A 15,307-nucleotide genomic window follows, 5' to 3' on the forward strand; every position below is an offset into this window, starting at 1 on the left:
ATAGAAAAATTCAAAAAAAAAAAATAATATTATCTTGATCTAAAAATAAGCCTTTTTCTATACTCGTTCTTTATTAAGCTTTATGTATTTTTAATCAAACACAATAAAGTTTCAGTTAAAATAAATAGGACATCCAGATAAAAGGGAAAAAGTTAACCACAATTACTCACTCGATGTTTCTAAAGAAAAACAAAAACAAAAAAAAAAACTTAGGATCGCATCTTTCTTTTTGTGTGAAAAATTTACCCTCTCAAAATTCCGTTAAAGAATGCTGCTAAAAATCTTATGTGGCTACCCACGTAGACGATAGAAAACAAATGATGCCAAGGTGGCACTCACATGGCAAAAGCATGTCACTTCATTGTGTGTATATATATTTTAAGGTTTTTTTTTTTTCAATTTCCTCCTTCGTCTTCTTCATTGGTTTGGTGATGGTGGCTATGGCAATAGTAAAGGCGGTAGCGGTAGTGAAGATGAAGGAGGAAGAGAAAAAAAGAGGAAGAGAAAGGAAAAAACCTCTTGACAGGGAGTAAATGTGTGGTTAGTGTCGTAAGAAAAAAGTTTTGGATAAATATATCACATAAATATAAGTCTAGATTTTTTATGTTATTAAAAACAGTCTTGGGTAAATATATCACATGAGTATAAAGTTTAAGATAAATATTGCATGCGGGTGTAAATTTGAGGTTATATATATATATATATATATATAAATATATATATAAAAGAGGTTGAGGCAAATAGTCTCTTAGATCTGTTGCGTCAGTTTGTATCCTTCCCTTGTATCTTGCAACGCTAGATGAGGTGATAACAAGAAAGTATTTCCTAAACCGGACCCCACAAGCTTTCATCTCATTACTGACAGAACGCCAAAAACCGCAGCAACTTCGCTTTGGTAGTGCTCGTGCGGATGCAGTGATCCTGTGAATGTAGAGGAACAGATAATTGAGAACCGGTCCATTCATGTGATGGCATTTACATTTGGTAAAGTAACCCATGTCCATTATTTGTCACCGAAACAATTTATTACATCGGTCTTCACAAATGTTCATGAATTCGTACTATGAATAAGCTGTATCATAAAGCTCCTGGACTTCTGGAGGGAACATATATGCGGTTAACAGGTCCAAGAAGCAGATCTCTTCAGTAGGGGCTTCAGTTGTCTGTCTTCCTCGAGCGAGACCATTCCCAAATGAGACGGGTCCTCGAGCATCATCTTGGCCACCAGGTAACCGGCGATGGACCAGGTCTGGAACTTCCGGGCCTGCTTCCCAACGTACTTGCCAAGCTTCCCATCGTAGTACTCAGGCCAGTGGTCCTTTGACAACCGGCTCTCAATGAGCTCGATGGCACGCCTTGCTATTTGTGGGCGCCCGGTCTTGATGCACGCCGCCGTGAGGAGCCAGAGAAGCACTGCACCAACCAATTAGGAAAAAGAACACTCAATTCTGAAACATATTTGAGAAGGTCAAGAAATAGCTGATTAGTCTTGTTTGTTGCAAGTCACGTGTGTTGTGAAAGAAGGTTGGTTTTTCAAAGCATTTGTGTGGTCTTTTGCAACTTGTAGTTCTTGGCCATTAGGGAACCAAGAGCATACTCACCTGGCCAAGACCCTCCATTATGATAGCTCCACCGAGTATTCTTCGGGTCGCATCCTGTGACGATCGTCCATTCGTGGCTTTCTATAGCCGGATAGCATATCTTCAGCGGCATCTCGCCTACCAGCTCTTCCCAGCGTTCTTCTATCAGATCCATTATGGCTGCAGACTGTTCAGGGGTCGCTAGGGACGACAAAATGGCCACGCAGTTGCCCAAGCAGAACCACCGGAAATCCATCCTCGCTGGGCTCACGTTCCCAATGAAGTAACCACCGCGACTTGGCATGAAATCAAACACCCAATCAGGAAGAGAATCGGGCATCACGTTGAACTTGTTGACCGCCGTATGAGAATACTCCTCGGTCTTGTACCGGTATATGTCATTGAGCTGCTTCAGGTCCAGCCAGAAATAGTTCCTCATGTGGTAGCTCAGCGCGTGGAGGCGCTGCACAATCCTCTCCACCAAGTCCTTGCCCTCACCTTCTTGCTTAAGCAAGACTAGGGCACATCGGAGTGCCATAAAAAAGAGGGCCTGGATTTCAATCGGATACCCATATACACCCTAACATTGCAGAGAGAGAATCAAAAAATCAGTTCATAATAAGGACGATCCAACAGTACATGTCTTCAACAAACATACTAGCTATTAGTAAACATAGCCTCATTTGAACAAAGGGAAAATAAAAGAAACCAACCATTCTCCTGTCAATCATGCAGCATCCGTCCGCACAGAGCAGCGTCGGGAAAGTGTCGAAGCCTTCCGAGAGACATAAGCTCAGGATAAGGCGCATGCCCCTCTGGCACTCGGGCAGTTCTGCCAAGGATGAATCACCTGTGGACTTGGTATATGCACGGAGCAATATGATCCACCAGAATCCCGAGTCCACCGGGGCTACTCTCCCTATTGCGCTCTCGCCAAAGTCTGCGGTCAAGGTCTCGTGATTCCTTGCCGGATCATGGATCACCTTGAAGCTAGTGGGCATTACCCCTTCCCCTAGCTTGAACTGGTCAACCATCTTCTCTCGTGATTGGAGGTGAAGGGTTCTGAGGAGGAAATTCTTCACTATTTCTGTCTGGCCATTCATCAGAAACGCCAGTGCGCTTGGGACAAAGTCCCTAACAAAGACCTGCCAAGTAGACAAACGCGATATTTTTCTCATACTCATATTCTAAGGAAGGCTTGAGCACAAGGAATAGACAGGCAGGATTGGGAATCGTGGTAGAACATGTCAACGTTCAAATTCATATTGCTTTTGAATTGTTCAGATCAACGACACAAAGTAAGGACATGTCAATAGGCCATACGCCCACAATCTGCAACTCTTTTGCCAATAACATCGGGTATTTAGAATATTATGACAGATGAGCTTATGAATATGTATTGTGGATTCACAGTAGAACTCCATTGATATTGTTGTTTTGACTTCTTAGTGAACTGACAATTTCAGAGCAGAGGAGAGCACATTCACCTGATCATAGTTCAGTTCTTCTACAGAATGATCCAGAGCTGCAATAGTCCCAACAGGTTGCCCCCGGAAGTGAACCACAGACCTTCTCAGGGCTTCCCATGCATCAGCAATCATAGGGAGTGTCTCGTAGTAACTCTCGGATCTCGGAGTGTGAAAGCCTGACCTTCTTCCTGGAGAGTATACATACTCATGATGGTCTAGCATGTGAAAGCTATCAGCCATCCTATAAGAAGGACGAGGCGATAAAGTGATCGACATCTCACTGTAGGACTTCTCATCAAACGACCTCTTTCTCTCCACGTTGACTGGCCTTGGCCTGTCCATTAACTTCAAAATATCGGAGTCATCAATCTCAAAGATTGAGTTGGTGGTGTCGTGATTTCCCATGCTTCCATTCATCGACACGTCCGTGGCAATTGAGGACATCCTTGATTTCTCTCGATAGTGACCAAGAAACAACTTGAGGCTTCTAAAACCTGCATTTATCAACACGCAACAAACAACTTGACGGTGAATGTGGTGGAGATATCTCCTTCGAACTTGAAGCAGAAAACAGCAATTAGATGCTTCCAGGCAATTTAGCAGAAACAGATTGAAATGAGTGTCGAATTTTGACTACCAATCTCTCGGTGCCTACTACACGTAACTTCCGCATTATATGGATTCTTTACTCGCTTATCGGCATAAACATGAGCTAATTACATACCAAAATGAATCAATGATGACGGGGCACAACGTGCAACAGGGAACCAACAAGAATCTTCCTTTGAACAGTTGATCACCCAGCAAAAGCTAAGAACGAAATTTGGAGGCTCCAAAAGAATGAAAGAAACCTGCCTATTCCATGAACAGCATCGTACAAGCAATGCCCTAAATTCTCATAACATCTTATGCTAACACGGAGAGGAAGGTGATCCCATAGGGATTATCTCGGTTTGTCCGACGAGTGGTTTGGGATGACCTCCCAAGTGTTTTGTCCCTTTGTCTCAAAGAAAGCTAGGAGGCGATGCGTTCGGAACCGTAATAAAGGCTATGCATTTGTCGGCAAGCTGAAAGCTGCTTTTGGTCAGGTCATGAAGGTATCTTTTCGTGAGCGATGACTTTAGAGGGCTGATGGTGACGTGCCTTTTACCGAACTAAACCATTGAATCTTCACGACGCGATTCGGAATTTGTCAGCTATACAATTCGTTGAGGATGCATACGATAAACTGTGAACAGGAGATTCCGTAGCAGTCGCAAAAAAACCAAAACTTTCACTTGATTTTTTCAGCCCTTTGATTTTATTCTGCCAAAATTGATATTTCATTTATTTAACATTTCCTCAAGATGGACGGATAGGATAAACCAAGATATTTATTTTCACCTTACTCTAGAATGGAGTGTTTCCTATCTTGACTGATATAAATACATAGAATATATAGATTAATCCCTCATAGATTGAAAAAGAAATGATTTTTGCTTCATAAGATAAATATTATTTTGATTGCAGCAGGAAACTAGGGATGACAATATAAAGAAGACCACCCAATAATATTTGAGGCAGCTTGAGCCGGCCAAACTAAGACCCTAGCTTTGCGGAAGGCGTGCCGATATCTAACGAAAAAAAAATCGAGAATATTATATTTCGATGCTACATAAAATTTATCAACCAAAACCGGATGTTTTAGATGCAATTATTAAATAGGGAACATTACCAAAAAAAATTAAATTTATTACATTTATGTCAATTACCTATTACATTTATGCTAATTTAATTCTAAAATCTTTCAACTGTGTCAATTGAATTTTAAATCTCTTAACATTTTACCAATTTAGTCTTAAATATTTTGATGATTTTTTAATTTAGTCATTTTGATTAATTTTGACTAGAAATCGTTAACATCATAGATTAGTTAACACCATTCACCCTAGATGGCATGGCCAGTAATGAAATGGACAAACTTTTGCAATTTTTTAAAAGTTATCTGATTTTTTTCTTTTTTCTTTATTTCTAGTGAGGCTAAGGCCAAAAAGAGGAAAAAAATTACAAAATTTACAAAAATCGTCTACGTTAGCATCAATCTTGTTTCGTAGAACAACCATCATTTACTGAATGCTATGTCAATGTTTTTTTTTGTTTTTTTTTGCCAAAATTAGCTAAAAAAATAAATTGGCAAACTGCCAAAATATTAATGACTCAATTGGCACAAATTTCGACAACAAATGGGCATAATTAAAAGATTTAAAATTAAATTGGCAAATAGTCAAATTGTTTTAGACTAAATTGATAAACTTGAAAGGTTTATCATTGAATTGGTACAAGTGCAATATGTTTATAATTCTTTTTAGTAATTTTCCCAATTAAATACAATTGTGCAAGGACACTTGAACCAAAATTGGAGTAGATTTTTGAATGCATATTGCCATAATGAATCAAGAAGAACGTAGAATATAACTTATGATCAAACAGAACATAGTGGAAAATAAAATCACGCACTATAGTACAACATATTGACTACATTTACTTTCTTAAACCACACCGTCAATAACCTTTAGGGAGTCCTTATGTAGAGATGAAACTACAGCGCTCCGGGGGGGACAACCCTGATAACAAGCTCCCATGCGGCTGGGGTAAATGCCGTGCCTCCCGAGCATTCTCCGGGCCCAAAGGCCATACGAGGGTATTTCCCTTCCTGGGGAAGAAAAAGATACAGGTTGGGGGGAAAATCTTGCCCCCCGAAAAACACATAAGAACCAGGTTTTGGACCTGAGCAGGTCCTTAAAAGGCTCTGACCACTAGGAAAGTCTGGGTAGAGGCTCGGGTCCGGGGTTTTGATAAAAAATATACCGGCCTCATTAGTTCTCCTGTCCACACCCCCTTGACGAGGGGTAGGGGAACCAGCCTGGATCCCCGTGAAGTCCGTCCGTTCACCCGGGGGAGTTCTCCCCCGAACCTTTCATTTCCCTAAACCATGCTAGCGTGTTTTAGCCGGGAAGGCTTCACGGGGATCCAAGCTGGTTCCCCTACCCCCTGTAAGGGGGGGTGTGGACGGGAGAACCAATGGGGCCGGTATATTTTTTATCAAGACCACGGACTTGAGCCTCTACCCACACGCTCTATAACCTTTAGGAAGTCCTTATGTAGAGATGATTAAGAAATTATAGAGGTTACATAATTGGCTCTCCATTGGCTGAAAATACTTGATGGTAAAAATTCTCTAATGGCTTAGGTAGCCTCTAGGCCGTAAACCACCTATAAAAAAAAAAACAATTCTTGCAATGAGTATAAAGCACTTCAGCTCATTTTCTTAAGGAAGTGTCTTTTTTACCTAATAGAGACAAAGGAGGAAAATAAAATAAACGAAAACATTCGTGTCATAAATATAATTGTCAACAATAAAAATTAAAAACAAAAATTGTTAAAATTTAATCAATATATTAATAAAACTAATAAGAAATTTTAAGAAACCACCAATTTTAATTTGAGTCCTAAATTTGCTCCCGTTAACCCTCCATCCAAAAATTCTTATTGGCAATGGAGAGATGGAAAGTTCCCAAGTGTAAGCGGTTCGTGTGTCCTGAGCGAAATGTCTTAAGCGTGAGTTCTCAAAGTGTCAACTCTACAATTGTGATGAATGGAAGACCCCCGAGAGAGATTGAAAACCAAGTGCAAAATTAAAGATCTCCAAATGAGATGAAAAAAGACTCTCTGAAAGAGTAGAGTAATTAAAGAAAGCTAACCCAAGTGCTCTAGTTTTTCCCAAATTTCAAATTCAAGAAAATGTTGTTTGGGCTAATTCCAAAAGATGTCTTCTTATATGTGATGTTTGAGGAAAAACTAGAATAATGATGTGGAAATACCATGTATAATCACTAAGGGTGATTTTGGACAGAAGGTTAACAAGTATTAGGGCAAATATGAAACTCAAGTTAAAGTTGGTGGTTTTTTATGGGACAAAAAAAAAAAAAAAAAGTCTACATAGAATTGGGACTTGACCCTAAGTAGTTGTTTTATTTGGCGAGACAATAACAAGTTTATGATAGAATTGAGATTTAAGCTAAAGCTATAATATTTTTTTTTTAGGGTATTAGGTCAATAAGTTGCAAAGAAAGTTACAACCAACAAGAGAGGGAGTTTTATTTTTTAATCAACTATACCATTAAATGTAAAGAAAGCCCATAAAAGGATAGGGACTAAAATTAAGGAAAAAAACCAAGTGAATATGAAATCATCAAATATCACCTTGAACGAATTAAAACTACAAGAATGACATCATACATTGAACCGTTCAATTAAAACTACAAGAATGATATCATACATTGAACCAATATACAAGATTAAAGAGAGAGAGAGAGAGAGATGAATGGGCCCAAGCCAACATGGCGATCAGGCCCATTGGACAGGCCCAACTCTTTCAGGGCACACCTTACCGTCCGATCTGATTAAAATCCGTCCTCTTCCTCTCCTTTTTCCACCTTTTTTTCCGCTCGGAAAAATAAAAGGAAAAAGACAGAACTTGAACTTTACCCAACAAACGGTGGGGAGAGAAAGGAGAAGGAGAATCGGCAAAACGGCGCCGCATCCGTCGTTCCGGTCGTCGTCGTCGTCGTCGCCGTCGTACTCCTCCTTCACCCTCGCTTCCAAGCTCACCGCATCCTTTTCCAGCAGAAAAAGAAAAAAGCCATTTTTCCCCGGGAGGAAAGGAGAGGGACCCATCTCGATTTCGCTTCCTTCGTCCACCGCGGAGGGGCGGGAGAACGAGTAGAGCGCAGCGATGCCGTCGGAGGACGCGAAGGCGGCGGCGACTGTGGCGGCGGCGGCCCAGTTGGCGAGGGACGAGGACGAGGACGGGATGAGCTTGGGCTCCATGCTCAAGGACAGGAAGAACAGGGCCCTCAATGCCGCCCCCGCCTCTTCTTCCAAGCCCCGCCCCAAGGCCGCCGGTGGCTACTCCGGCGACGGCCCCGACAAGAAGAAGGGGGTCTCCGGTCCTGGGTTTAGGGCGGTTAAGCTGAAGAAGGAGGAGAAGGTGGAGGAAGACGACGACGACGATGACAAGCCCATTTCGAGGAAGTTGAGTAGCTTGAAGAGGGAAGAGAAGGTGAAGGAAGAGGACGACGACGATGATGACAAGCCCATTACGAGGAAGTTGGCCAATGTCAAGGTTGATAAGGTATGTGTTCGTTCTGGGGTTAGGGTTGGTCTCGAAAGATGATTGCTTTGTGGGTTGGTTTGCTGAATCGTTGCAATTGTATAGGGAGAGAGAAAAAAGAGAGGATAAATTGGTCTCAGCTTCTGTGCTAGAGTGAGGTGCTGATGAAAGGTTGATGTTGGATTGGTTTATTAGTTGGTTGTTTTTTCCTTTTTTTTGGTTGAAGGAAGTGAATGTGAAGAAGAAAGTCAAGCAAGAGGATGTTAAGACGGTTAAAGTTGAAGTGAAGCGGAAGAGGAGCGTGGTTGTATCGAAGGTGGAAACTGGGAAGAAGAGGGAGAAGAAGGTCTACGATTTGCCTGGCCAGAAGCGCGATCCTCCCGAAGAGGTATAGCTGTTTTGTCCTTGTGAATTTCGTTCATATTGTGTGATGAAAGTTGACTGGATTTTCCCAGATAAAGGTGGTAGTTCACATTGTTATCTGGATTTGCAGAGAGACCCACTGAGGATTTTCTATGAGTCGCTGCACAAGCAAGTTCCCCGCAGTGAGATGGCGCAATTCTGGTGAATGTCTATTCCATATGTTTGTTTGTATGAAGTAAAATAGTGTTAAATGTGATTGGAAAGTTTGGGTATGAATCTAGCTAGTTCATATTTGTGGCTCCATGTTTATGCAATCGAGGTAATTGTGCTTTGGCAGTATGATTCTAATTGACAAGAGAGAATTGCCAATAGGTAACATCAGTTGGATTCTGCAGTTTCTGTTTATCCTGTCTGAATGATCCTGTCTATTCTTTTTCTTCTGGCAACGTAAAGTTGCTGGCCTTTGATGAGGACCTGGAAAATGAGGAAATGGGCGTGATCAGGTGTATTTCTGTGAGAAGAGCAACCCATTTAGTTAGAATTAATGGGCAGTGATTAGGGCATCAGTGGCTCCTGTAGTGTAAATTTCCTTGTGATACCCAAATCAATAGGTATAAAGATGATTGTTTCTTAATGAACTAACGGTACCTTTGCTGGTGGCTTTATCAGAGACCTACTCAATGTTACCCCTTGCACAACAGAAATTGAGAAAGTTAGCTAACATAATGAGTATACTGGAATTCTGAGGTTATTTGAGTACTTGATAGTCTACCATATTTCTAATAAGCACAAGCTATTTTTGCACATTGTGGCAAGACATACCTCCGGTTATGATGGCGGAGGACAGATATAGCATTGTGGATGTTATGTTGGTTTTGACTGGTGGATATTCAATGCTCATGCTTATGAGTGCGATGTGCCCTGCTATCTGTTCATGCAGTAAAGCACTGATAGTCTAGCTTACTCCAGAGGATCATAGATATATGGTGGTATCTTTAGGATTTTAGGTATGTATTAGATCTTTTGTCTGTATAGATACTCTTTTTCTGTGTTTGCAATTTCAATTTTTCATGTCCATTTGGAGAGAAGGATAATTCTGGCTACTGCAGGATGATGGAGTCTGGGTTGCTACCCAAAGATGAGGCAAAGAAGGTTTTCGAGAAAAAACAGAGGAAGGGCCAAGCTCCAAAACATAGTTCCCCTGCAAAATCTGCCATATCAGTTCAGAGAAGCTCTCAAACCATGTCCATCAAGAAGAAAGATCTGTCTTCTTCAGTGTATTCCAAAAAGAAGACAACGGATGTCAAAGTATTGTCGAAGCAGCCCAAGAAGCCCAAGGATGAAGACAGTAGCTGTGGCGAAGATTCAGATGACGACTTTGTTATTTCTAAAACAAAGAGACAGAGAACTGGTAATTAGTTCTTTCGTTCTTAGCTGCTTTTATCATCTTTTATTGTTGAGCTTGATCCAACATTACTTCAGACAGATCTAGCTCTTCAGTGCTTTCTTTCATCAGGAAGTTTCTCGATATTTTAGTTCACAGATCTCAATTTGCATTGAAAGAGATTGATTGTCAACAAAACAAGTTCTTTGATTCAGCTTAAGTCGGTGAGCTATTGCTTATGTGCCGTGTAGTTCATATTGTACTGGTAGGATCTGAAGAAGTGACTGATGAAATCATGGATCGATATTGGTGATCAAGGGCTTTTCCTCCCTTTCTTTCTCTCTCAACCATGTTTGTGCCAATAATTTCTTGCGACGATGAAATAGTAGCTCATATGGCAATCTCTATTTGAGTGTGAGGATTGTTATAGCAGCACGCTTTCTGAAGGATAAACTTGACTCGGATTCTCAGTAACCGGCCATAAAACATGTGTAAGCAACAGCTTTCCAAACTCCATATCAATGTTATCTCAACGTGACTCATGACTTATACATCACATTGGCTATACGAAAACTAACGCGTACATGGCTTTACTCGCCTGCAAGTGAAGATACAAGAACAATTGGCGGCCTTTCTTGTCTGGAATGCTAAACTCAATTAAAAACGCAGAACGATTAACCAGGAGCTCCAAAGTCTTGGGAAACAACATGGCAAAAGAATTTAGACAAACACGGACATAAGCAACAGCAACAGATACAGGAAATACATCCATGTACGAAACTCAATACAAGTAGAAATGATTGAAGAACTTCTGAAACATCAGTCCTCGTAGGCCTCTTCTCCCTCTTCGTACTCTGCCTCATCGTCAGCGGTGGCATCCTGATATTGTTGATACTCAGCCACAAGATCATTCATGTTGCTCTCTGCCTCGGTGAACTCCATCTCGTCCATCCCTTCACCAGTGTACCAGTGCAAAAATGCCTTGCGCCTGAACATGGCAGTGAATTGCTCACTCACTCTCCTGAACATTTCCTGAATCGAAGTGGAGTTCCCCACAAACGTGGACGCCATCTTCAGGCCCTTTGGTGGGATGTCGCACACGCTGGACTTCACATTGTTAGGGATCCACTCCACGAAGTAGGATGAGTTCTTGTTCTGCACATTGATCATCTGTTCGTCCACCTCTTTTGTGCTCATCTTCCCCCTGAACATTGCAGAGGCTGTGAGGTATCGACCGTGGCGGGGGTCGGCTGCGCACATCATGTTCTTGGAATCCCACATTTGCTGAGTCAGCTCAGGAACAGTGAGGGAGATGTACTGCTGAGAGCCACGAGATGTGAGTGGAGCGAAGCCAACCATAAAGAAGTGAAGGCGTGGGAATGGAATCAAGTTCACAGCCAATTTGCGGAGATCAGAGTTCAGCTGGCCAGGGAACCTCAAGCAGCATGTCACTCCACTCATGGTGGCAGAGATCAAGTGATTTAGGTCTCCAACTGTGACACAGAATTCAGAAAGCAAATTTTAGAATCATAGGAGCTGATATCTTTCCGTGTGCACGGATAATTCACAAATGGAACTCACAGCTTGGAGTGCTAAGCTTTAAGGTCCTGAAGCAAATGTCATAGAGTGCTTCGTTGTCAAGAACCATGCATTCATCTGCATTCTCGACCAACTGATGCACTGAGAGGGTGGCATTGTATGGTTCCACGACTGTGTCAGACACCTTTGGTGAAGGGAAGACAGAGAATGTAAGCATCATCCTGTCGGGATACTCCTCTCTGATTTTTGAAATCAGGAGAGTTCCCATACCCGAACCTGTGCCTCCTCCTAGTGAGTGACATACTTGGAAACCTGAGAGGGAAAGAAAAACAAATGATGAGTATAAACCTCTGTAGAACTTAGAATCTGCGTAACAACTACAACATTTGCGCTCAGCCACTACGATTGGAGCATCACGGATGGTATCCATCAAGAGAGAGAGAGAGAGAGAGAGAGATCTGTTGTGTCAGTGCCAACTTCAAAAGACAGATTGGATTAATGTGAATTCTGACTTGCCATGGACCATGGTCTGCAGCAACTTAATGGGATAAGAGCCAGTGGAACTTAGACTGGTATAATGGTTACATTCTTACAAACTTAATGTTTGCAAAAGAACAACCACATTAGAAGATTCAGAGATGTGCTTGAGCGAGGAGAGATGCACTAAATAAACATGCAGATCCAGATCAGCGATGAATGATAAAATTCTAGAAAGCAACTCTAAAGAATTAGAAGATTCAAAAATGTCTTTTCCACGGAGGCTAACTGGGACACCATCAGTACTCCTCAATTGTGTTGATCAACAATGAAAAACTAGTAGGAAGCATTGAGAAAGATAGCCATGACAGACTATTTGCATCAGGCAACACAGAGAGCAAGGTGTAATCATATGCTTCGTTTGTTATCATTATTAAAATTCCAGTCCTGTATTCTTTAATCACGGAACACTTAACACTCACTAAGGACTAACTTGCAGCTCCAACTAACGTAAGATTTTATTTTGATTCGATGAAAATCTACAATTCTAATTGTCAGGCTAACCCAAATGCCAAATTCTAACTCAAGTACATAAGAGAGCAGTTGCTTCATGTTTCTGATAATCAGATTCAGCTTATATGTTAGTTTGTCCCATATCATGCATTGTTGTCATCAACATCTTTACAAAGCGAAAAAGAAGTCTTAGAAACGGGAATGCCATTCAATGAAGCCGATAAACGTCCCAAAAGAGTGAGGCGTTTGATAGGAAAACAGAAGATCAAGAGGGTTTCTCTGTCCGTACCTAAACAATTACAAATTATGTGACTTTACACGTCGAACTTTAATATGCACGCCTTGTCTGATCTAAGCGCTTCTTAACCGGGTCCTCGTCGGCACAACAGGAAGATGGGCCATCCCAGTCATCCGTCTCTCTGGGAAGAGATAGCTAGCTGTCTTTCTGGAATTATTATAGTGCACGCGAGTCTCACTCATGGACAAAAAGCATGAGCAAACAAGCTCAACAGGTGAGACAAAGACAAGGCCCACCAACATGTACCAAGAAAGCTTCATCATCGAGCCGGCCCTTGTCCCACAAGCTCCCATCTTTTTCCCCACCAGGACCCCCAAAAGGCTAATCGCCATTATTTACTTTAAACAGTCATGACGAGAATTAAAAATGCTTGCTTGAAGGGAAAGGCCAGGGAAGGGAAAGTTTGTCTCATTCCATAAAGATGGGCAATTATTGCCCGAGGCCTAACGTCGGTGGCTAGCCTCTGGGCGCATCATGGCTCCCTGAAACTACTGCAGAGCTTGACAACGACGGCCCTGCTACCTATCATCACTCGAGCATTAGCTGTCTAGCTCCCGTTCCTGTCCTAGAAGATCCAGCGGTCCAATCGGATCGCCCATCTCATCCTTTTCCTCACCTAACAGGCCGTGTTGCGATCAATCCTAAGAAAACCCGGAATCGAAATCTAAAGAAAATAGGACTGTTCGAGGGAAGACTGCGTACAGATTTGTAGCACGGCAGAACAAACATAATCGTTCGCTGAGATATGCATTGCGAAGCAAATGATGATTCAAACGTAGGATGAATTGGAAGTATGATCGTGGTTGCTTGAATCATGAAAATGCATGAAATGAGAAGTCTTGATGGGCGACAGAGATCACAGAATGGGTTGTGGTTGTTCAGCACGTCTCCTCAGCTCACGCGAAAATATTCAAACACAACGAGAGATCCGATCCAATGCGCATGACCGAAACCGGCATTGCGAAGATCGAATTTCGGGAAATGCTAGTAGCGATCGGATGATCAGATCTCGAGCAATACGCAGGTGGAAACAACGCATGTTCGGACAACGAGTATACGAGCGCTCCCCCTAGAAGCGAGGAAACGCACCTTGCAAGCAGTCGCAGTTCTCGGCCTCCTTGCGGACGACGTCGAGGACGGCGTCGATGAGCTCGGCGCCCTCGGTGTAGTGGCCCTTGGCCCAGTTGTTGCCGGCGCCGGACTGGCCGAACACGAAGTTGTCGGGGCGGAAGATCTGGCCGAAGGGGCCGGAGCGGATGCTGTCCATGGTGCCGGGCTCGAGGTCCATGAGGACGGCGCGGGGGACGTAGCGGCCGCCGGAGGCCTCATTGTAGTAGACGTTGATGCGCTCGAGCTGGAGGTCGGAGGAGGCGTCGCCGGTGAACTTACCGGTGGGGTCGATGCCGTGCTCGTCGCAGATGACCTCCCAGAACTTGGACCCGATCTGGTTCCCGCATTGGCCCCCCTGGATGTGCAGGATCTCCCTCATCTTCTCTTCTTTCCCCGGAAAGTTGCAGAGCTTCGATGGGGATGGAGATGGAAGGTTGGTGGGTGCGCCTGCTCTCGTTGGTCCGACGGCAGTTATATGGAGAAGGAGAGAGAGAGAGAGAGAGAGAGAAAGATTGGCGGTTAAAATGAGAATGACAGAGGAGTAGAAAGGAGAGGAGGTTATTACAGTGCAGAGGATGTCTTTCAAATAGGTCGGATGTAACGGTTACTACACGCCCCGTCGAGAATTCGACAGTCCAGATGGATCCCGGTTCCAACCATAACCGAAGTTCGACTTGCTTCTACGTTTAATAATTTATGTCCATTGTCCCTGTATGATGTGTTTTTCTTACACATATGCGTGACGCCTTGGACAAATCACTTACAAAGTTAAGTCTAACCACACGCATTACTCACATCCAATGGTAAAAGATGTGTCAAAAAGTCCAGTACTTCAATACCAAGAGCCGCACATATATTTGCGAAAGGTGAGAAAATTTAATTTCAAAGTTTAAATTGATAGGTGAAAATATATTATATTAATATAAAGAACCTCTAAGACCCATTATCCAATCAATGTGAGACAAAGACCATGCCCGTCAATGTATATTCAATATGCGAGAATCATAAGGTTTGGTTAGATCTACAGGAGACCTGCTGTAGATTGATGGCTCGTGAATGTCGTTGGGCTTTTGTGACCGGTTGCACGCCAGAAATTACACCAGATCCGCGGGAACGGTATTATAATACGAATGAATGTGTGTGTGTGTGAGAGAGAGAGAGAGAAAGCGGGGAGCCTATATGTCGAGGGAAGTGGGAGCATATGGACAAGGCGGTCATGTGGGATGCATGTGCGGACGAGATGGTACACCAGTTCATGAGGTTTCTCATTTCAGGCAAAAACTAAATAAAAGATCGCCGCGATGCTGCACCCCCGGATTTTCGCTTGATCTTCTGCACTGTGACACCATGTGCACCGCAGGTGGGGAAAGAAAGCCATGCGATCTACTGCTATTCAATGTCGTGGATCTTGCATTTCAGAAT

General features: G+C 42.7%; 3 protein-coding genes across 5 annotated transcripts; 1 reads left to right on the top strand and 2 right to left on the bottom strand.

The window, feature by feature from the left end:
• Window positions 1-1,010: 1,010 nt before the first annotated feature.
• On the bottom strand, window positions 1,011-4,067 carry LOC104448846 (probable alkaline/neutral invertase B). 3 transcript variants are annotated; one of them, XM_010062767.3, is made up of 5 exons: window positions 3,905-4,067; window positions 3,068-3,543; window positions 2,294-2,725; window positions 1,602-2,160; window positions 1,011-1,413 (listed from the first exon to the last, which is right to left on the bottom strand). In XM_010062767.3, the coding sequence occupies exons 2-5, from the start codon at window positions 3,491-3,493 to the stop codon at window positions 1,118-1,120; spliced, it is 1,713 nt and encodes a 570-aa protein (XP_010061069.1). In that variant the 5' UTR covers window positions 3,494-3,543; window positions 3,905-4,067; the 3' UTR covers window positions 1,011-1,117. The 3 variants fall into 3 exon arrangements, with proteins under 3 accessions (XP_010061069.1, XP_010061068.1, XP_010061067.1); XM_010062766.3 differs by having other exon boundaries at window positions 3,901-4,067; XM_010062765.3 differs by having other exon boundaries at window positions 3,774-4,066.
• Window positions 4,068-7,552: 3,485 nt separating this feature from the next.
• LOC104448848 (protein IWS1 homolog A) lies at window positions 7,553-10,280 on the top strand. The gene is made up of 4 exons (XM_010062768.3): window positions 7,553-8,222; window positions 8,428-8,589; window positions 8,695-8,765; window positions 9,674-10,280. The coding sequence occupies exons 1-4, from the start codon at window positions 7,824-7,826 to the stop codon at window positions 9,981-9,983; spliced, it is 942 nt and encodes a 313-aa protein (XP_010061070.2). The 5' UTR covers window positions 7,553-7,823; the 3' UTR covers window positions 9,984-10,280.
• A 160-nt stretch (window positions 10,281-10,440) lies between these two features.
• On the bottom strand, window positions 10,441-14,429 carry TUB3 (tubulin beta chain). Its single transcript, XM_010062769.3, has 3 exons — window positions 13,865-14,429; window positions 11,530-11,799; window positions 10,441-11,441 (listed from the first exon to the last, which is right to left on the bottom strand). Exons 1-3 carry the CDS (start codon window positions 14,262-14,264, stop codon window positions 10,768-10,770), a joined length of 1,344 nt encoding a protein of 447 aa, XP_010061071.1. The 5' UTR covers window positions 14,265-14,429; the 3' UTR covers window positions 10,441-10,767.
• Between the last annotated feature and the right edge of the window lie 878 nt (window positions 14,430-15,307).

Source organism: Eucalyptus grandis, chromosome 6, assembly GCF_016545825.1.
Source record: "Eucalyptus grandis isolate ANBG69807.140 chromosome 6, ASM1654582v1, whole genome shotgun sequence".
NCBI lineage: Eukaryota > Viridiplantae > Streptophyta > Magnoliopsida > Myrtales > Myrtaceae > Eucalyptus > Eucalyptus grandis.